General features: G+C 44.1%; 4 protein-coding genes across 8 annotated transcripts; 3 read left to right on the top strand and 1 right to left on the bottom strand.

Annotated features, from left to right (window-relative positions):
• Nucleotides 1–1,660: 1,660 nt before the first annotated feature.
• Nucleotides 1,661–5,889, top strand: LOC115667943 (AP2-like ethylene-responsive transcription factor At1g16060). Of its 3 annotated transcripts, none has more exons than XM_030589468.2 (8): nt 1,661–1,956; nt 2,051–2,133; nt 2,315–2,323; nt 2,648–2,736; nt 2,871–2,944; nt 3,067–3,117; nt 3,677–3,753; nt 5,063–5,889. In XM_030589468.2, exons 1-8 carry the CDS (start codon nt 1,793–1,795, stop codon nt 5,536–5,538), a joined length of 1,023 nt encoding a protein of 340 aa, XP_030445328.2. In that variant the 5' UTR covers nt 1,661–1,792; the 3' UTR covers nt 5,539–5,889. The 3 variants fall into 3 exon arrangements, with proteins under 3 accessions (XP_030445328.2, XP_056168001.1, XP_056168002.1); XM_056312026.1 differs by having other exon boundaries at nt 2,871–2,948; nt 3,071–3,117; XM_056312027.1 differs by lacking the exon at nt 2,315–2,323.
• Nucleotides 5,890–10,368: 4,479 nt separating this feature from the next.
• Nucleotides 10,369–13,292, top strand: LOC115681732 (uncharacterized). Its single transcript, XM_030605778.2, has 5 exons — nt 10,369–10,835; nt 11,567–11,784; nt 11,993–12,121; nt 12,703–12,834; nt 12,921–13,292. The coding sequence occupies exons 1-5, from the start codon at nt 10,511–10,513 to the stop codon at nt 13,032–13,034; spliced, it is 918 nt and encodes a 305-aa protein (XP_030461638.1). The 5' UTR covers nt 10,369–10,510; the 3' UTR covers nt 13,035–13,292.
• A 507-nt stretch (nt 13,293–13,799) lies between these two features.
• Nucleotides 13,800–15,640, bottom strand: LOC115681733 (uncharacterized). The gene has a single exon (XM_056311884.1). It carries the CDS (start codon nt 14,455–14,457, stop codon nt 14,170–14,172), a length of 288 nt encoding a protein of 95 aa, XP_056167859.1. The 5' UTR covers nt 14,458–15,640; the 3' UTR covers nt 13,800–14,169.
• A 2,009-nt stretch (nt 15,641–17,649) lies between these two features.
• Nucleotides 17,650–21,896, top strand: LOC115681730 (uncharacterized). Of its 3 annotated transcripts, none has more exons than XM_056311883.1 (7): nt 17,650–17,802; nt 18,200–18,416; nt 18,653–18,892; nt 19,194–19,305; nt 19,510–19,684; nt 20,385–20,625; nt 21,328–21,896. In XM_056311883.1, the coding sequence occupies exons 2-7, from the start codon at nt 18,233–18,235 to the stop codon at nt 21,612–21,614; spliced, it is 1,239 nt and encodes a 412-aa protein (XP_056167858.1). In that variant the 5' UTR covers nt 17,650–17,802; nt 18,200–18,232; the 3' UTR covers nt 21,615–21,896. The 3 variants fall into 3 exon arrangements, with proteins under 3 accessions (XP_056167858.1, XP_030461634.1, XP_056167857.1); XM_030605774.2 differs by having other exon boundaries at nt 21,322–21,896; XM_056311882.1 differs by having other exon boundaries at nt 17,712–17,802; nt 18,221–18,416; nt 21,322–21,896.
• The last annotated feature ends 298 nt before the right edge of the window (nt 21,897–22,194 follow it).

The following is a 22,194-nucleotide window of genomic DNA, read 5'->3' as shown; positions in this document are numbered from 1 at the left end:
TAAGTTCGGTCAGTTGCTCGATAGAAAACGGAAACATTACTATGTAGATGGACTCATTTGTTTTGCTTTTGACATGACGAGCGTAGCTCATGTTCCTTTGTTTTTTTTTTTTTTTTTTTGAGTTAGAACTCAAAGTGAAATTAATTTGACATGTTAGAGCGAGTCTCGCCACACCGGCCGTACACAACAAAATACTAAAGTACAGTGTAGGTAAATCTTCGGGTGCTAGGTCACGAAGAAGCGAACGCTCTCGAATCTCCCAAGAGCCTGGGTACGGACGGCCCGCCTTTCTGCCAGAAGGACGAAGAGGGATTAGGGCCTGTTTGGTTTAACTTTGAAAATGCTACTTGGGGGAATGCAAATACCTTTGGGTGATAGTCCATTGGGGAAATGCAAATGGTGTTTGGTAAAAATATTTTGTAAAGCTACTTTGGCTAAAATATAGTGTTTGGTGAATTTTTTTTGCAAATGGACTTTGAGAATTATCTTATTTATTAAAAAAAAAAACTAACTTACCTATCACCGGAGCCGGCCGCCGGCGAGATAGATCTGCGCGCCGGCGGCCGTCGCCGAGGTCGGGCGACCCCGGCGAGCCGGATCTGCCACCGCCGGCGGTCGCTGAGCCGGGCGACCCTCGGCGGGGGTCGCGCGACCCGGGCGACAATGCCTGAGGTCGCAGCGACCCCAAGCGGCGGCTGGGTCGCTTGACCCGAGCGGCCGTCGCCCCGGGTCGCATGACCCAGGCGGCCGTCGCCTAGGTCGCTCGGCCGAGGCCGTCGCCGCCTAGGGTCGCTCAACCCAGGCCGTCGCCGCCTGGGGTCTCGCGACCTAGGCGGCGACGGCCTGGGTCGAGCGACCCCAGTGACGACGTCGCCTAGGTCGAGCGACCCCAAGCAGCCGTCGCCGCCTGAAGTCGCGCGACCAGGCGACGACCGCCGCCTGGGGTCGCTCAATCCAGGCCGTCGCCACCTGGGTCAAGCGACCCCAGCGACGACGTCGCCTGGGCGGTCACCCAATCCCAGGCAACCTCGCCGGCCCTTCTCCCTCGCTAGCCACCCTCGTCGGCCGCCCTCACCAGCTGCCTGGTGAAGAAGATGAACAGCTTCAAACCAAAAAAAAAAAAAAGAGAGACCTGAACAGTAGCATTCGTGGAATGCTGAAAGCCCAAGGCTGGTCCGGACCAGCTTTGGGCTTTCAGTATTTGGAATGCTAGCATTGGCCAAATGCTAGCATGAAAGCTGAACCAAACACCCCAGCATTTTGGGAAGGGGCTTTCGAGGCTCAAAGCCCCTTCCCAAAGCTGAACCAAACACTCCCTTAGCCCGATCTGTGAAAACTGGCCCGAGATACCACCGAACCGCGCGGCGCAAAGAAGGGCAAGGGAGCGCACGCGCGCCAACACAAGTAGATCGAGGCAAAAGCTAAAGCAAACAAGTGAGGACAATGAAGAAAGACTCGTAGCACAGGCCGTTTCAAGACGGCCGTAACATTAACCCTTCCTCCTCCTTCCTTCCCCTGCTCCTTCTTCTCTCTCGAAAAGCCGGCTTCTCGTTAACTCTCTCTCTCTCCTCGCTCCTTCTTTTCTATATAAACATTCTCTTTTCAGCTTATAAAAAACTCTTTTTTTAATCACTTGTAGCCCCATCTGATCAACCCTTTTTTCATTGGACGACTCTCTCTCTGTCTCTGTCTCTGTCTCTCTGTGTCTCTCTTTCATTGAAGCTCCTTCTTCTTCTTCTGACACTATACTATATAGTCCAAGCCCGAGCTTCCATTTCCGCTGGAAGCTTTAATGGCGAAGACCTCGCAGTCGCAGCAGAACCAGGAAGAGGACTCGGACCCCAAGACGGACGGCGGCAAGGGAGCGGTCGCGAAGGCGAAGGCGAAGCGCACCCGCAAGAGCGTCCCCCGGGACTCGCCGCAGCAGCGCAGCTCCGTCTACCGCGGCGTCACCAGGTTCGATACACCTCGACGTGTCGCGCATCCCTTCTTCTTCTTCTTCTTCTTCTTCTTGGAGTTAGATGTGCGCGCGCTACTGTATATTTTGCAGGCATCGATGGACGGGTCGATACGAAGCTCATCTGTGGGACAAGAACTGCTGGAACGAGTCGCAGAACAAGAAAGGAAGGCAAGGTAATTATTAATTAGTTAAATAAAATTAATTCGTTGTTAATCCATTTCTTTTCTTTTTTTCGCAATTTTCTTTTTAAGATTTAGCCGAATAAGTCTTTTTTTTCTTCTTTTTTTCTTATTTTTTGTTCTGTGGCTATTGATCCGGCGACGATTGTGGCGACGGAATCTCACCGGAATGCAGTGTATCTAGGTGAGTTCGTTACCTATATAAGCAGCTCCTGCTTCTCATTTTGTTTATTTATTTATTAATCTATTTTACTTTTTTTCGGGTTTTTGATATTTCATTTTCAAGAATATCTTATATACCATGCAGAAATTATATAAAATAAAAGGAATAACCCCCCCCCTTCCATCCCCTCTGTAATCTCTTTCGTTTTCTCGAGTATTAAGAAAATACCAATTAAATTTGCCGGCATAGGGAAATTTCCTTTTTTCGCGAATATTCCGTCGTAATTTATTTATTTTTTTCATCATAATTTAGTTATATGTGTAAAAAAAAATGGTGATTTTCCAGGGGCTTATGACGATGAAGAAGCCGCAGCACATGCATATGACTTGGCCGCATTGAAGTACTGGGGACCAGAAACCGTCCTTAATTTTCCTGTAAATTTCTCTCGTTAAAAATATAAAATGAAAGCCTTGTTTTATTCATTCTTTAGATCAATATATATATATGTGCGTGTTAATATTTCCATCAAATTTTAATTAATTACATGTTTAATCAATTGTGGCTCCAGTTGTCTGCATATGAAGAAGAGCTGAAGGAAATGGAAGGCCAATCGAAGGAAGAGTACATTGGATCCTTGAGAAGGCATGTTTAGATTAAATTGATTTTTCACATTTCCCACTTAATTTTTACTATCTTTTTTACGTTTTTGGCCTTAGATTGTTAAAGATATTTTGTTTTTGTTTTGGTGAACCCTAATTTTTCAGAAAGAGCAGCGGATTTTCCCGTGGAGTCTCGAAGTACAGAGGAGTTGCGAGGTAAATTACCAGAGAGCCCGCCTTACTCGATTAGAACACGAGACCACAGTCGTCGCACCCTGCATTTCAATAAACAATCGAGGGTGATGTAGAGTTTCCCGTCTTTCACACGTTACGTCGAAGATACATTATTAGCCATTTGTTTAGCAGCCACATAACTAATACTTTGAAAATATTTGACTCCCAATAATATTAACAATTAAAAATAAAATAAAATAAAATAAAGTAGTTAGTGTAGAATTTCCTCCGTAACCACATATTAATGTGACTTATGTACCTCCCCCAGCGTAAGTCAACAGCTATATTCTATAGTGAGAGGTTGACTTCTAACATCCACAAGTTTCATGGGTGAAAAGTTAATGAATTTAGTTGACAGTTGTATGTCATGTTGGAGGAGTAGCCCGACAATGTAGTTGGACATCGACGGCCTACAATGCACGATGAAAAGTTTATTTTTTTATTTTATTTTCTTGCAAAATAATGAATATATTATACATATATAATATATATGATCATTATTCTATTTTTATTTTGCCAATTTCCTACATGGTCTGCACAGGCACCATCACAATGGTAGATGGGAGGCTCGAATTGGGAGAGTGTTTGGCAACAAGTATCTATATCTTGGGACTTATGGTAAATTTTCTTGCTTACTTTTAGTTCCCTAAATACATCTTTTTTTTACCCCCAATGTTAGAGATGGATATGCATTAATTCAATCCATTTTGAAGATTGAAGTGAATTAGCATGTCGTGCAAATATCAGTTCAGTCCTAAATTTCTCGATTTTGTCAAGTCTAGTCCCGAACCTTCGCGTAAGATTCTAATGTAGTCCTCCAGATCAATTTTCGACGGAAACCGCCGACGTGGCGGTCCGGTCATTGCCCTGTCGGCGATTTTCGACGAAAATTGATCGGAATGACTATATTGGAATCCGTGCAAAGATTTAGGACTGAATTGGCAAAATAGACAAGCTCGGGACCGAATTGATATCCGTATAATAGGTTTAGGAATGATTGGAACTATTACCGATAATTTCATCTACCAAAAGAAGCACACGTCCATCATTTCAAACCTCACCTAAAATATAAAGAATTCTAGAGGATTTTGCATAGTTATGGAGTTGGTCCATCGTAGGTCTTTGAATCTTGGCCTTTGCCCACTAACCCTAGAGGTGCCTTTTCCCCCCATTTAGTTAGACATGAAAGTTTCTCTGGTCTTGAACGGGCTCTATCCCTTTTCAATTCTAGACGCTAGTGGACGAATAAAAGCAGAAACTTTCATTACTATTTTTCTCAACATGCATCCGCAAGATTTGCCAAATATACAGGAGAGTGAGGCCTACGCCTACGTGACAATACTAACAGAATAAATGCCGAGCGCCCAAGTCAGGAAACTTTTCTAATTTTCCCACACATCCTCCTCATCCGTCGCCGTCGACATACATTATCGGTAATCCCGTTCGAGCAAGTATCGACGACAACGGATCTCAGATGCGTGGGAAAAAGCTCGATCTCATAGCATATACATCCTCGAACGGGGCGTAACGAAAAATGGTCAATCAATCGAACGGTGTTTAGTACAATTGCGAATCCAATGCATCGTTAATTTTGTCATTCCATGGGATGACTTTTGGGAGCTTTTTGGTCGACATGGACGTGTTGGTTGAGATGTAGATCACCAAACCCTTCAACCGCTTCTTCAGCTATTTACTCTCGTCGTTTCAAGCGTCGCACGGAAGAAAACTATGAAGAGTGTCCCTCTTCCAACTCCCTCCTACCAATATGTTCATGCAGAATAAATTCTTCTGATTTATGACGTGGGGTGTGTCCAATCTTGTATTTGTCGAGACCTGCGCTGGAAACACACATGATGTCACGAACACGTCGTTTTCATCTGAATATTTTGTGTTTTATTTTTGTCGTGTTTTCTGGTGTTGATCTCAGCTACCCAAGAAGAAGCGGCCACCGCATACGACAGGGCGGCCATAGAGTACCGGGGGCTCAACGCCGTCACCAACTTTGACCTCAGCCGTTACATCGAGGGGCGCCAGCCCACCGCCCCGAACGGCTCCCAGCAAAGCCCCCCCGGCGAGGCGGGCGGCGCCGCAGCGGCGGGGGGGCCGGCGCATCACCCGCAGCAGGGGGGCGGCCCAGCCTCCTCTGCGCTGAGCCTCCTGCTGCAGTCGTCCAAGTTCAAGGAGATGCTCGAGAGGACGAGCTCGGCGGAGGAGGACCGCGCGGGGTCGTCGTCGACCACGTCCTCGGAGTCCGAGGTGCCCCGCCGGAGCTTCCCGGACGACATACAGACCTACTTCGACTGCCACCACGATGACGCAGGCGGGTTCGGCGGCGACGACGGCATCTTCGGCGACCTGAACTCGTTCGCCTCCCCTATCTTCCATTGCGAGCTCGATGTCTAGCTGACGTTAGCAGTCTTACTAGGGAGATTACATTAAGCTCAGCTTCGCGAGTTGCAATGCAATCATGCACGCGAATGGGGCCAATATGGGAGTGAGGATAGCGACGGGAAGGGAAGATGACGATGGGAATCGGTAAGAGTCAAAAGAGACAATCGAGATTCTTTTTTTTTTTCCTTAAATTACTACTATTATTGCTAATTTTTTTTTCTTTTAAATTACATGTAAATGATGGGGGATATTCTTTTGCTAAGGATTTATTTTACGTTTTCCTATCTATTTTGGGTCGTCCTGTGTAAGACAAGGTTTGGCATGTAAATCGACCTTACTATAATTAGGCTTGATTTCATTTTCTTTTTCTTGTTTTTTTTGGCTCTAATCTTACGTGCTTTCGTCCGACTATAGACAAAGATATAGTGTTGGGACTTATCAATCCGGGGTCACGTGGCGTGTAATATTAACGGGTTATACTTTATGGTTGCATTACAAGACACGATCTAAGGAAGGCGACGTATTTGATTGATGAGTAAATTGAATCATCAGCCGTGGCGGTAGACATCGCGGGATGTGTTAAAGACCGTGGTCCTTTTCAAGAGAGGCAAGTTTTCTTGTATGATTTAGAGAGGGTCACATTCTTGAAATGCAATTCCAAATGAATAATCCCAATTAAACGCGGGATGTAATTTATAATTTAGAAGGGATAATTGCATAAATGGTTCTTGAGCCTTGACTCAATATACAATATCGTCCCTGAACTTTTAATTTGTTCAATTTTGTCTCTGAACTTTTGGTACATGTTAAATCTAGTCTAGCGACCATCTAAAATTGTTCAATATTATCCGTGAACATTTGGAGATTAGTCACAAGCCTTTGATATTCCCTTGTCTTGGTGTTTGGGAATTGGGAGCGCTAGGAGAAAGATAATCGGGGAGAAAATTCCTCAAGGTTTCATTTGTTTCGTGAAAAATGTGATATTTCCGATAAATGTTTTTCAAGAAGTTATTGTCCAGGAAAATGACTATATTTTCCGGTGTTTAGCTAAAACTTGAAAATGAACTGAAAAATATTTTTCGTCACTTGATGTGGAAAATCTTATTTGATTTTTTTAAATGGACAAACATTATTTTGGCATTGGTAACTTGCGCGTGGGCAACCGAGAAATTGAGTATGGACATTAAAATCCTGGGTTTGGCCTTGATGGAACTCAACCCGAGTGCCAAGGATCGGGCACAAACACTTGGGTTGCGAGCGCGACCTCAATGCACTTGAACGTGGGCACCAAGAACTCGGGTGTGGCTGCAATGGACCTGGGCACGATCTTTGTGGAACCGAGCATGGCCTTTGTGGACCCAAGCGCGGGTTCAAGTTTCAGAATCCTGCGCTTAGCCTTTGTGGACTCGGGCCGAGGGATGGGGCATTGGGCACGGGCACCGGGGTTTCAAGCCCGGCCTCGATGGACCTGGGAACCTAGGCTCGACCTTGATGGACTCGGGCGTAGGCAACCGGGGATCCAAGCATGAACACCGGGGTCTTGGGCCCGGCCTTGATGGACCTGGACCCGAGCATTGGAGACTTGGTCTTGGATGCCGGGGACTCGGGAATCAACATTGGGGTTTTTGTGCTCAAGAGTAAAGTTTTGGGTCCAAGCATTAATACATAGTTATAATTTAGAAAATGATTTGTGATTTTTCAAAGAGGAAATTATTTTCCTGAACTTAATCATAGGTTTTCCATTGAGAAAGGAAAAAAATTTCTGTTGACTCTCATTTTCCTAAGAGAACCAAATGCCAGCAAAACAAGCGAGTCTAAATTTCAAAAAATTTTCCATCTAAGCCCTTCTTGGCTTACATGGATTGGTAATGGTGTTGTGGCAACCCTCTTCCCATTTGATTTAGAAGAGAAATTGTCGAGCAACACGTAAGCACGGTCGATTCTCGTATCGTCGCCGCTTGAAAAACTCCTCTGGAGACTTATCTCGCATATGAGAAGACCGGTTGTTGTAAGTAGCATCACTCCTGGTTGGATTCGTGGGATTTTGTCATATTTATCTCCGGTTTGGTTCTAGTCTTATGGACTTGGCCTCTACCGACAAGGAAAATCAATCTAGGATGTGTCGTACGAAGAAACTTTTTGTAACGCTACATGTTTGTAACTACAATCAAAGGCGTGCTTGTTCCACGAAAAATTTCACATCCCGAAAAAAAATAATTTTCCACGGAAAAATATTCAAGGGAAATGATTAGTTTTCTCTTGTTTAGTTATTGACTTGAAATTGCCATGGAAGCAGCCGTTCTTGTTTGGATGATAGGCTACTCACAATTGAAATGTGAATTTTCGATTTCTTCATCAAAGATGGAGCGACTTAAGAAACTCAAAAGAAAAGTCAATAGATGACGACGAAGTCCATATGCGACAGCCTTTGTCACGGTAAGTTGGTAAAAAATATATTTATAATGATGATTGGATAGTTGACTAAAGGTACTCAAATTATAGGACGGCAGATCGAGACAAATTATCAAGCATGTCTGCGGTCCCGTTTAGTTCAACTTTGGGAAGGGCTTTCGACCTCGAAAGCCCCTTCCCAAAATGCTGAACCGTTTGGTTCGACTTCCCGAGTCCGGAAAGCCGAAAGCCAGCATTTGAAATGCCGTTGGAATGCCGAAAGCCCAAAGCTGGTCCGGACCAGCTTTGGGCTTTCAACATTCCACAAATGCTGAAGCCTATTTTTCCCTTCCCAAATTGTCCTCACTCAAATTTCAATTTTCTGGTTTTGCCCTGTTATTGTTCATCTTCTTCACCATGAGGGTGATCGGCGAGGGTGGCCGACGAAGGGCCGGCGAGGGCGGATCTGGCCGGCGATCCCCCGCCGAGGTCGCGCGACCCGAGCGACGGCCGCACTTTGGGGTCGGGCGACCGCCCGGGCGCCGTCTCTTGGAGTCGCGCGATCCAGGCGGCCGATCGCTGGGTTGCGCGACCTCGGGCGACGGATCGCCTGGGTCGCGCGACTCCAGCCGACCGCCGACCCAGGCGACGGCGCCTGGGCGGTCGCCCGACCCCAGGCGGCCGTCGCCTAGGTCAGGCGACCTCGCCGGCCACTCTCACGGTGAAGAAGATGAACAGTAATAGGGGCAAAACCGGAGTATTAAGAATAAAAATTGCCAAAGCCCTTTGCAAAAAAAAATTTACCAAACACTACTTAGGCCAAAGTAGCTTCACAAATTTTTTTTTACCAAACACCACTTGTATTTTCCCAAGTGGCTTTCACCTAAAGGTATTTGCATTCCCCCAAGTTGCATTTGAAAAGCCGAACCAAACGGGCCCTTGAGTATACCCGCTGACGAGTGGTAGTTTTCACCGTCCAACACCGCCCTACCGTATGAGCTATCTAACTGTAACGCGTTGTATCTAAATAAAGCTTTTTGTGGTTTCTCCGTGACCTCACACTTGCTACTTTCCATAAGCAATTGGTGGGAAATCTAATCTGTCTGACTATGAGGTGGCGCGGAACATTGCCTAATTTGCAGCGAGAGTAGCAAGTTGGGTCTCGCAGAAACCACAAAAAGCTTTATTTAGATACATTGTGTTGTGAAGAAAAAGAAAAAAAAGAAGAAAATAAAAGAAACATTGTGTTTTGGGAAAATTCCAAATAAGCGTATGAAGTGTCATCATTTCCTTATATAAGGGCATGAAGTGGAGCTTATGTCAAATAAAGGTCTGAAATGCCATCGTTTTCTCAAATAAGGGCCTGAAATAGATATTGTTTCAAATAAGAGCATGAAGTGTCATTATTTTCTCAAAGAAGAGTCTAACCTCACCAACTAATCAATGGCATTTTCGTCCTTTTATTTTTTTTTCCTTTTCTTCTTTCCCATTTCTTTGTTTTCTTCTCCCTCGTCGGCCATCGGCGAAAAAGGTGAAGGATTCTTTCGAATCAAATCAAAATACGCAAGCTAATATCTATTTCGAATTCTGAATAAAAAGTACAAGGATTCCCTCTTCTTGTTTTTTATTAATTCTGCATCTTTACCTGAGAAAATGGAAATAAATTTTTTTTAAGGGTTAATATCACGAAAAACCCAAAACTGGTACACTTGTGACAATTTTACCCCGAACTAATTTTTTGACCACCAAAAATCCAAAACTGATACACATGTGACAAATTTACCACGAATTATTTTTTTAACCACAAAAAACCCTACACTGGTACACTTGTGACAATTTTACCCCGAACTAATTTTTTGACCACCAAAAACCCCAAACTGGTACATCTGTGACAATTTTACCCCGAACTAATTTTTTGACCACTAAAAATCCCAAACTGATACATTTGTGATAAATTTACCCTCCGTTAGTGTCCGTTAAATTGGATTAATATCATGAAAATCACAAATTGGTAAACTTGTGACAAACAGAGAGGTAAAACCCCAAATTGGTATACCCATCAATTACTACGTGTTATCAAACTTAGCAATTTGACAGTAAAATTTAATGGAAACTAACGGAGGGTAAATTTATCACAGATGTACCAATTTGGAGTTTTTGGTGGTCAAAAAATTAGTTTGCAGTAAAATTGTCACAGGTGTACTAGTGTTGGATTTTTGGTGATCAAAAAAATAGTTCGGGGTTAAATTATCACAGGTGTACCAGTTTGAGATTTTTTGTGGTAAAAAAATAATTTATGGTAAATTTATCATATGTATATGAGTTTGGAGTTTTTCGTGATATTAATCATTTTTTTAACTTGACATTATTACTGGGAGAAAAATTCAAAAAAAAAGGTGGAATAAAATCTGTAGAAAAAAGAAATGGATAAAAGAAAAAAACGAGTGGCTGACGACGCTCCCTCACGGCTCCGTGCGTCATCCCAAACTTCCTTCTTCTTCTCAAGCGCACACCACACTGCCCGAATCCACCATGAACCCAGCCGCCGCTCCGGCTCGCCCTCTCCCTCGCCTTCCTCCGCTCAGCCTCATCCATGGCCACCGCGCTCGCACCCACCCTCTCCTCCGCTTCTAGCTGGGCGCGTCTCTCCAGAGCCGCCTCCGCCGCCTCGCCACCCAGGACCGCCGCCGCCATGTCGTCCGCCGCCGCCGCCGCCGCGGCGACGAGGGTGCTCCCCGCCGTGATCGTCGGCGGGGGCCGCGTGGGGAGGGCGCTGCAGGAGATGGGGAGCGGGAGCGACGTGCTGGTGAGGCGAGGGGAGCCCGTGCCCTCCGATTTCGAGGGCCCGATTCTGGTGTGCACCAGGAACGACGATCTCGAGGCCGTCCTCGACGCCACCCCGTCGTCTCGCTGGAGTGGTACGCTTCGGATTTTCTGATAAGGCCTTTTCTAAATGGGTGTATGCCACATTGTCTTGATTGAGCGTCTGTTCGTGTCGTTTTCTCTGGATTGGAATTTCAGCCAGGGGCTTAACGGATATGGCGAAGAAATCGGTTGTCATTGGCAATTTTGCTAATTGGAGATGAATTCGCAGAGAAGTCCCCAGAATAGTTGATGAATGGATGTGACACCGTGACTTCTTGATCATTAGGCTTTAGTGCTTCATTTTGGTCCCATTTAGGTGATATCTGTTTTTCGACCTTGTTTATGCTAGTTTACGATAATTCAGTTCCGAAAGACAATTTCTTTTCATTTGCTGACTGACTTAGTGAGCTCGACCGGATTGATAGGTTACTGATACAGTGGGCTGGGAAGTAGAATTAGATCTATGGCGATAGGGTAGTTTGCGGGATTGCTCGGTATTCTTTTCATGAGTCCAATTTGCAGGGCAGATTTTACTGCATTTCTTTGGGTGACTCGCAGAAATTCCACGAGTCTGTATTAATCGAGTTGCAACTTGCAATGTGCATTCTGTGTGGGAAGTATCCTTCTTTACTGCTGCGACAAACATCAGAAACCTTTAAAATTTCCCATTTGCATGGAGATAAAGATGTCAACTTTTTGTATTACCTAAACTCGTATTGTTGCTTTCGGAGTTCTTCTAAAGAGGCTTTTGGTCATGAGATTGTGTATTCTGACAGTCTAGCAGATTTGGTATTTTTCCAGAATGGGATGCTGGAGCCGTGGCTTGAAAGCAAAGGTTTAAGTGATGCAGACCAAGTATTGGCGTACTTTGCGGTGTCAAAGTTAGGAGAACCGCCTATTGATGGAAAGACAGATACTAATCCTGAAGGACTGACCGCTGCATACGGGAAATGGGCTTCGGCAGTAGCTGGAAGATTACAAGCTGGAGGTTTGTCTTGCAAGGTTCGGGCAGATTAACCTTTTTATTTCTTCTTGCCACTTTCAGAATCTGTTTTATCTGAGTTAATTCATTTCTATTGGCATTTTTATGAAATTACAAACTGTCAACTATACGAGGAACCCTCAATGTTTATTTATTGTGCTTTTCCACACATTGAGATTCTTACTTTGTTAGTCTTTTATAACGGAGGTTTTTTGGTTGGCGACTCAGGTCCTGGACAAAGAAACATTTCAAAAGCAGATGTTAGAGAAGCTTATCTGGATTTCAGCATTCATGCTTGTTGGAGCTCGCCATCCTGGTGCAACCGTAGGTGTTGTGGAGAAGGAATTTCGCTCTGAAGTAAGGCTGCTTCGTTTCATCCACTCTGAACTTCATCCTTTTTAATTTTATTGCATTTCTTATGGATGTCAGAAGAAGGGGTGAAATGTCGTGCCTCCTTTTCCCATTCGTTCTTTTGGAATTTGAATTACGAGAAGTCTTTATGATGTATAGACTTCATCTGTAACGAATGACTATGTTAACTTTTTTTGCTAACTAACTTGAAACGTATTATGCACACTTTTAGTGTTGGAATCACTGCAGTTTCTATATGTTTTGAAACTCTAGAATGCTCTATGTCCTCTATGTCTGCGCTCTACATTCTTTTGGGGCCTGTTCCTTTCCTTTTGTATGAATATACCTCCGATGTTTGTCCCTACAGATGTGAGTCATCAGCACGGGTAGTCCTTTTCTGTCATTAATTTTAGAGATCTTTGGTTTCATGAAAATATAATGTTTACCTTGCCGAGTTTCCTAGAAAAAGTGACTAATCAGAATCTCTAATAATTCTGGCGTATGTGAGTTTGTCACTTCCAAACAGTCGGTCCATGGAGAATCAATCAGAACTGTATTGACAAGTTTGAATTTGCCTCGTCTTTCAGGTAGATAGCCTTATCAAAGAACTTGCATTGGCTGCTGCAGCTGAAAAGGGCTTTTTGTTTGATGAAGGCATGGAGGACAGATTATGTGCTTACTCACGAGCCGTGGCGCACTTCCCAACAGCAGTGAAAGAGGTAAATAGCAAGAAACTCAGTTGGATGAATGTACATGAATTAATTTGTGTGCCATGTCTAACTGCTGATTTGTTCCTTGCTAACAGTTCAAATGGCGTAATGGTTGGTTCTACTCTCTGTCTGAGAAGGCAATTGCAGAAGGGAAGCCTGATCCCTGCCCCCTACATACTGCTTGGCTCAGAGAAATAAAAGTAATCTAGACATCAATGAACTCATTGTCAGATTTCATGGAAATGGCTATCAATAAGCATGGCTAGGAGAGAGCGTTGGAGTAATGAATATCCGGTTTTTGTACCTCATCTTCGACTAGAGAATAACAACACATGCTTTACCAGTTGAATCTTATTTTCCCGTGTACACGGTGGTGAAGCTCCTTGGTATCTCGACAGGTTCTTGTTTTGAGCTAGAACTACACGAAAAGGTAGTCGAAGTATGATATGTCAGGGTTTAATTATTTCGCATAGGCTCCTCAGAATTGTTGGGAATGATGGCTCACTGCTCTTTTCTGTGACTCGATTGAAACTTCGTCTAACTGGGGGTTTTCCACATCAAACTCGAGCTTTGAAAGGAAAATTCTTTGCGAGTTTATTACGGTGAACCAAAATGTATCAGGATGGTTAAATTTGAGAAGATTCACGTGAGACCTACATGGGAGCCATCGTATCTGTTGGTCCAGATGTATTTTTTGGATGTGCAGGTCTCTTACTAGATACATCCTGGCTATGTAAGGGGACATGATACCTGTAAAGCTGAGGGCTCCCCTCATGAGTCATGACTTACCAAATAGGGAAAGTTACAAGAAAGACAGCGGAACGTTCGAGTACAGCTCTTATGTTCACATTACAAAGGAACGAGGAATATCATCTTCTTGACAACGACGGGAAAACGAGAACTACGTCCGATATTGAATACCCTGCAGGTCTTCATTGTTATTTTTATCATCTGGCCCATGTTGACTCTCAAGATTTTACCACCAAGTAGAAATATCATTCATATGTGTAATCAAAACAGTGACGAGTACAGGCCTCAAAACTTGTAGAATGTGGGAAACCCGAGACGACGGAAAGAAGGCAAAATAATCATTCTACTCACCAATACAAGTTCACAGACAACTCTCAAAATGAAAGTTCCCCACAATCTGACCTATTTGTTAGAATGCTTACATTTGGAAGACTATCCCCCTTCCAATGCAAAATATCCTCGACCAACGTCGAGAAGAAATATGGAATCAAATAGACACTAGCAAAAGATATATCTAAATTTATAACCCACTGGAGTTTGCAGATGCACCACAAGCAGGAAGTAGAATAAACGAGTCATGTCCTGCTGAGAAGGTTAGTGGAACTTTAGCTTTCCCTTGGATACAGAAGCCTTCGCTTGACACAGTGCCTTCTCAGTCCCCGTCAGGCCAGAGCATGACCCAGCAGCTGCTGTGGCTGCACCCAAGGTGATGGCGAAATAGAGATAGATGGTGCAAAGGAATGCAAGAAGTGCAAGGGCCGTCAAAAGGAAGCGGTGCCTCTGTGCAAGGGTCGACCAGCTTCCCAGCTCTTCTCGTCCGAATTGCTTCCTAAAGGATGGTGACCTCCGGTGAGGAGATGATAGTACGGTGTCGAGAACCATGGCTTGCTGTCGAGTTATCAATCCAACCTGGACTTCCTGCTTTCATGTATGTGTGAATTGATGCAAACAGTCAGAATATGTTGATAGTTAAACAGATCTGAGAAGATCAACACAGCTTTCAGCTGAAAGATGCAATAGCTAGCCAGATAAGAGTAAAACTTTAACCGAATACAAGCCAGCGGAGTGGGCAAATTCGCATTTCTCTCAAAGGGACAAAAAATGGAGAAGTAGATTCTGAAAGTGCTGGCAAACCAGTCATGGAGAAAAACGTGCTCTCACAGAAAAAATTGGAAGAGACAAGCATCTGATGTAACGATCACAAGTCCTGGAACAGAACCCGTTCATTATATGATGTTGAAGCTTGAGTATCCTATGTCTCTCTTCACGAGAACCTCTTTGTGCCAAGAAGGTCCTTGGCATAGAGTATATACCATATGCATGCATTTCCAGAATCTACCACTGGTCTGCTATGAGATGAGGGCAGTCAGGTAAACAAAAACAGAACATCCCCACTCTCACTCTCTCTCGGGGGTGCGCAGGGATTTCATCACAATCAGATGCGCGTGCTGCAGCACCAGAACCAGATGGCCAACATACAAGGTAAGATCTTAAGCTCCACACATTATTGAGACCTGCTTGCGCCCACACAAACATACTGCGAGCTCGTAGAGAAAAGCACATCATGTTATTTCAAGAACAAACTCTTCCTACTTGAAACACCATTGATCAAATCAAGGCACGCAACAAGAGCTAAGAGAAAAAAACAAATTACGAACCACCCATCAAAGTCAGATCTTTACGTATACTCATGGCCACAACTTATTCAAAGGAGATCGATCATTCACCATCAATACCCACCAATTAATGAGCAGAGAAAGACAGGACCACACTGGTGTGCGTCGGATAAACGAGAACAGAAAGCATAGGACCCTTCAATTACCAAAAAGATCGCCAAAAAGGCAAACTCGATCACGTCAACCCGACGACAGAACAAACACCTAAAGATCTAACGAACACCGCAATCAATCCGACGACGATTCGGCCGTCGCCAACCCCAGAACGCAAACATTCCCCCCAGACCCATCAACAACGAATCGACGGCGCGCTCAATTAACCCCCCGACCGCATCAGGAGGACACGGTCGGGATCTGAAGACGAAGATCAAGAAAGCATTTCCAGAGAGAGAGAGAGAGAGAGAGATGGCCGCGAGACTTACAGGGAAAAAAAAAGAAAGAAGAGCAGAGGAGACCCAGATCAAGATCAAAGGAGGCGGGATTTGGGTTCGACCCCTCGTTGTCCCTTTTGCTCCGCGACGGCGACGGCGACGGCGACGGCGATGATGACCGATCGAAAAAGCTCGGACCTTTTCTTCCTTCCTCGCTTCCCCTGTACGCTGCGAATTGTGGGTGGGTGTGCCCGGTTCGACGAAGAAGGAGGGGAGGGGAGGGTCGAGCTTTCTCTCTCCTCCGCGTGTCTCGGCGAGACGTAGAGAGAGAAAGGTGGCTAAGAAGCAGAAGAAGGAGGGCCTCCTCCACTCGCCATCCGCACTTCAGCTCCAAAATAGCGTGGATATCAGAGAGAGAGAGAGAGAGAGAGAGAGAGGGAGGCGAAAGTTTCCGTGTGTACTGTTGTTACCAAAAAAGAAACGCACCGAACGCGCCGAGGGGGGGGGGAATATATAAACAATTATTATTAATGACCCATTAAATAACGAGATCTGCCCAATTGACAAAATAAAAATAATTAATAATTAATAATTAATAATAACAAATGAAAGAAAAGAAACCGGGCCATGGGACTCGGGGCAAGTTGACGCTTTTGGGTGTTCATCGAGAGGGCCCCGCCCCTCGGTCCAATCGGATCACAGCCCCGACGCGCGCTTGTGTGGGTTTGGCTTTGCCCCTGTCTTGCCCCCCCGACCTACCTCCTGACCAAAAAACCAAACCCATAAATGTTATCGGGTCGTGCCTCCGATATGGATCTCTGATTCATGCTCCGGCTCAGGTTCGATTTGTTTCGCGAAAAATAAATGATTTGAAAAAAAAATTTCAAAAAAAAAATCGTTTTTATCATTTAAAATAATTAATCAACAATTTTTGGCTAACATTTTCCGGACGATAAAAATATTTTTCGTCCAATCATTTTTTACGGCGATACAAGTGGATTTTTTTTCTGGAAAATGTTTCCCTAATTATTCGCTTTCCGTGAAACGAATGGATCCACGGCTTTTTTTGGTCGAAAAATGCGTTTATAATTTAAGTACAACTTTCCCTCTCGCTTTGAAGATCTGTGTGGAATTCTGAAGTTGGGATATGAGATTCCGTGACTGTTGGGGTTTTACGTTCTCGATCGTCTCGCCAGTTCTTATCGATCGGCCCTCGGCATCAATGGGTTGGATTCCCCCACATACTCCACGGGATGAAAGTTTTTAGAGGGATCGATTAAGCTAGTTTGTTGTCGCAATAGAAAAGCTTTTATGTGCTCGGTACGGACCATGGCCAGTCGTGTTGATGTTTTAATTGAAAGGTAGGCAATCGAGACATAGCCCGCAAGTAGAGTGATGCTCGAAAGACTTGCAGAGTTATTTATTTGCGAAAATTTACGGGAGGCCAGGACCCAATTTTTTTGTCGATGCCTCGGATCAGATGACACGATATCGAAAGATCATCCAATGGCTAAAAAATTTACCGAATAACCCTCGCTCTCCAAGCAATCTAGTTGAACTTAGTTCTCATGTCCAGCCGCGGCATTGCCAAGGTTGCCGTTGAAGATTATTGTAAACTTCATCGTCTTACCATAGGCTGGGATACGTGGCTACGGATTGCGAACGCGCGGAAAGAAAGAAAAACGCGTTTATGTGAACAAGAGGCATAAAGTTTACGCCGTAAACCGAAGATGCTGAGTTGTTCAGATGATCTTAGCCCTACTTATGTCATTTCATCTTATGCTAATACTACTGGATTTAGTAATAAAAAACAAATTGTGGCAATAAAGAAGAGTCAAACTCATCTAAAAATGTCATCAATAGTCCAACTCAACTTCGGCAGGCTTCCAACACCAGTCAACAGTCGGCACGCAAAAAGGTTGACCACGGGCGTCGCGGGCGGGCCGCCGGGTCACGGGTCGGCCCAAGCCCGGCCCCAAATCGTGGATCCGCTTGCACCGAAACGCGACAATCCGAGCGAATCTCGACCGACCCGGTGCGAGAGACGACGACGAGTTCAAGAATCTCACCAAACCCCTCCTTCGTTCCTCGTCGTCGTCGTCATCTGCACAAGATCCAAGTCTCTCTCGCTCTTGGAAAGTTCGCGATCGAAAGCTTCGCGCTCCGTCTGCACCATTCCGGTACGAAATCGGGATCTTCGATTACTTACCTTCTTTTGTTCGATCGGTTCGTCGGAGATCGATTGTTACTTCAGCTTGGTCGGCGTTGAAATTGTCGAATTCGTGTTTGTTTTTGCTGCTTATTACCGTGTGATCGGAGCTATCGAACCTAAGGAACTTTTGACCTGCCGGCGAGTTATTTTTTGGTCCCCTTTTCTGTTTTGCGCGTGGTTCGGTCCGTACGGAGTCTGTTGGAATTTTACCCGGCTGCGATCGGCTCCGGCGGAGGTTGCTCGCCGGATTTTTCTATGGTTTCGTGACCTAGGGATGTGCGATTATTGCTAATTTCAGTCCTCGAGTGGTGTTCTGGAGTTTGTGACGTTTTGTTTTTGGTGGTTGTTTGGTCTTTGGTGGTCAGGTTCTGTTTGGTTGGTGATAGGAGGAGGAGAAAATGTGGGCGGCGTCTTGCCTCGCGTCCTGCTGTGCCGCTTGCGCCTGCGACGCCTGTCGGACGGTGGTGTTGGGAATTAGCCGGAGGTCGGCTCGTATTGCTTACTGCGGGCTCTTCGCGCTCTCTCTGATCGTCTCATGGATTCTCCGCGAAGTCGCGGCTCCTCTGATGGAGAAGCTCCCTTGTAAGATTGTTGAATTCGGTTTCTTTTTTCGTGCACGGATAGTCGTTTCGTTCTTTCGATGCTTTTTGGCAGCTTTGTTGTTGTGATGCCTAAGTTCGTCTCAGAGGAAGATTAGTCTGCGGAAATACACGATGATGATTAGGAAGCACTGTGTAGATGCCATCCCTTATGCAATTGTGTTATAGCTGGAATTACCCTTAAGTTGTCATGATATGGAGACACTTTTTATCATGCAGGGATCAATCATTTTCACAAGACACCGGACAGGGAGTGGTTTGAAACTGATGCTGTCTTGAGGGTGAGCTTGGGGAATTTCCTCTTCTTCACAATTCTGGCTACTATGATGATTGGGGTGAAAAATCAAAGGGACCCTCGTGATGGTATTCACCATGGCGGATGGATGATGAAAGTCATTACCTGGTGCCTATTGGTAATCTTCATGTTTTTCCTTCCAAATGAGATCATCAGCTTTTACGGTGAGATTCACAACGTGCTCGTGGAATTTCTCTATTATCTTTTCCCATGTCAAATTTGCTACAATCTGAACACAATTGAGTCGTGATATGTTTGACTTGAGTGTTAAGTGCCTTAGTAGGTGGGAAGGCATCTTTATAGCATTCCTTTGAGGGTTTCATGGTTAGAAAGAGTAGTTCTTGCATATGACTGTGAAGTTTGAAGCAACCGGATATGTTTCATTGAATTATTCAGTTACTTGCCCTCGAGAAAAGCACATTTTCATTGCTTGGATTGAGTACTTATTGAACTTTTCTGTTGCAGAGTCCATTTCAAAATTTGGCTCAGGATTCTTTCTTCTCATTCAAGTTGTCCTTTTGCTGGATTTTGTTCATGGATGGAATGACAAATGGGTTGGATATGATGAGCAATTCTGGTTAGTTTTCTTTTTTTCTAAATAATGTCTTCTTATGGCGTTGAGCTGTTTATCGGGGATTTCCCTTATATCTATTCATTTTCTCAGTTCCATCTTCTCTAGCTATATTTGGATTATTTAATTTGATTAGCATATAGATCCAGCTTATTTGCAGTTTTATTTATCTCCATTACTGATTGAGTCCGTGACTTTCTTCATGTGTAGGTATGTTGCTTTGTTTGTGGTTTCACTTGTTTGTTACGTGGCCACCTTGGCATTCTCTGGGGTCCTCTTTCATTTTTTCACACCATCTGGACATGACTGTGGGCTCAATACCTTCTTCATCGTCATGACTTTAATCTTCGTGTTTCTTTTTGCCATGGTTGCCCTGCACCCTGCAGTAAGTTCCTAACTTCTTATCTATTGTCCTCTGTTTTCTTGTGTGCTTCTTCACAATTTTTGTACTATTACATCGATTATGCTGTGACCAATTGACCTCAGGTAAATCTATACTTGAATAACCAGCAGGTGGTTATTACAATGCTTGGAAATTTGTCATTGTGATTCTCAGTGCTTGGTGAATTGACGTTCTGTTTCTCTACATGGTTACTTGATTTGGTGCTCTCTGTGCTTTCTTTATAGAGAGGTTGGAGCAGTTGCAAAGTAGTTTTTTTAGGTTACAGAAATTCTTTGGTATTTTCCTTCATTGTGCCAAACCTTTCGTTAGACTCTTTAAAAAAAATCCGTCCAAAAAAAAAAAAAGACACTTGAAGAAAAAAGGTCTAACTTATAGGGTGGCCACTAGCAGATTCCTGCCCTTTGTTTCAATATTATTGGATTTCCTGCTTTCTCCAGAATGTAAGAATTTGTCCATTCTTGCATGCCCTTGGATTTGAATTCTCCTGAAGTGATAAGTTAGGGGGACATTTGTGCTTCTTATGATGTTGTTTCAGAATATTTTTGCTAGTTGCTATGGTACTGTGCACATATCTGGTGGATGACATTTCGTTGTGATGCTCTTTCCATCTATTCGAGTGGCTGTGCAGTATCAAAGACCGATTTTACAATCTTATTATTGTTCTATTCCCCCGTGAAATCAGGTAAATGGAAGCATCTTGCCAGCTTCAGTTATAGCTTTGTACTGCATGTACCTCTGTTATAGTGGGCTTGCCAGTGAACCGAGGGACTATGAGTGCAATGGTCTTCATGGGCACTCTAAAGCTGTTTCCACAGGGACCCTTACTCTAGGTCTGGTCACTACTGTTCTTTCGGTGGTCTATTCTGCTGTCAGAGCTGGATCTTCTACAACTCTTCTCTCCCCACCTGGTTCACCTCGTGCAGGTAAATTCACTGCGACTGATATCCATGTTTCTGATGTAGATGTTTTCTTGTTTATTGCGTATTTCTGTATTTGCTGTTTGGAATTTTATCTTGAGATTTGTTGTTTGAATAAGGTTTCTGTTTAGTTCTTTTTTTTTTATTTTAAAAACCTTTGGCTTTCATCTAGAATAATCCGAGTCTTTCAGCTGAATCGGAGAGTTTGAGGCCCTTATTTCTCAACTGTGTTCAAACTATACTCTGATGAATCATAGTTGCAATTCAGAGTGTCAACCTTGACCTTTTCCTCGTGAGTAAGGTTCAGAGGTTTATTTTAAATCCTGAGGTGCATGGGCATAGAGATCAAATGTACGTGTTAATAAACAGTGGCACCGAGCACATCTGGCAAGTCGGAAGGAAACATGGCAATCTTTGAAGGAGTCTCTCTCTTTAAATTTTAGCGGGATGCCCGTTAGTGACTTTCCCACCGAATGTGCTATTATAAGTGATTTTTTTACCAACTCTCCTGTTTGATTTATTATTGTTTGTTTTGTCTAAGTATAGTTTTTCTTGAAAAGCAACTGCATCCCATGATTTACTCTGTCACTGTAAATAAGGGAAGTTGTCATCCCGTTGGATAGAAAATCCTATTGATCTCATATTCTGTGTCTAAGATGTGAGCACTGTGTATTCTTTGACATGATGAATTGCATTTCCAAGGTGCAGGCAAGCCATTGCTGCCCCTGGACAACAAGGCGGAAGAGCAGGAAGAGAAAGAGAAGTCAAAGCCGGTCACATACTCGTACTCTTTCTTCCATATCATTTTCTCTCTCGCGAGTATGTATTCTGCAATGCTTTTGACCGGGTGGTCGACATCAGTTGGAGAAAGTGGAAGGTTGGTGGATGTTGGTTGGCCGTCCGTCTGGGTTCGAATTGTTACCTGCTGGGCCACTGCAGCCCTCTACATTTGGTCTTTGGTTGCTCCGATCTTGTTCCCAGAGAGGGAATTCTAAGCCAACCATGATCATTGGAAAGCCTACAAGTGCGTATGAACCATATAAATTACAGCAAACGATGAAGTCTCTGTTAGTTTGTGTGCCATGACCAGGTCTGCTCGACTTTCCCTTAACCCCCTGCTGTATAAAAAGGTGGTTGTTTATGACATATGAATATGGCTTGGCGTGTCGGCTGTAAAGTGGGACCGAAAATTGTGATATTCTGCATATTTTATGCTCTTCTTCTGCATGTTATATATTGCAGCCTGCACTGACAGTCTACTGATCTTTTTTCTCGTCTGACCTACCTCTATAGTGATTAAATCACCTCTCATTCTATCCTTTCTTTCTCGTAAATCAGTTCCTTAATTTATTTTTTTTGGAACCATGGGGAGCATTTGGTGGCTTAATAGCTTTTTGATCATAGCACCTCCCTCCTACTTAACAGTCGAGCACTTTTCAATTTTTGCTATGTGACTTTTGAAAGTCTTGAAATCGGTTGCACTGTCTCCCTAACATTGGCTTTGGCCATTTTTCAATTGGAGCTACTACGGTCATGTGTTTTGTGATGGGACTAATTGGCTCCTTTTACAAATGG

The sequence above is a fragment of the Syzygium oleosum genome, unplaced genomic scaffold (assembly GCF_021117445.2).
Source record: "Syzygium oleosum isolate NSW1041296 unplaced genomic scaffold, Sole_v2.1 Sole_v2.05, whole genome shotgun sequence".
Classification (NCBI taxonomy): Eukaryota; Viridiplantae; Streptophyta; class Magnoliopsida; order Myrtales; family Myrtaceae; genus Syzygium; species Syzygium oleosum.
The sequence above is the reverse complement of the archived record's forward strand: the minus strand, read 5'-3'. Positions and strand labels throughout refer to the sequence as shown.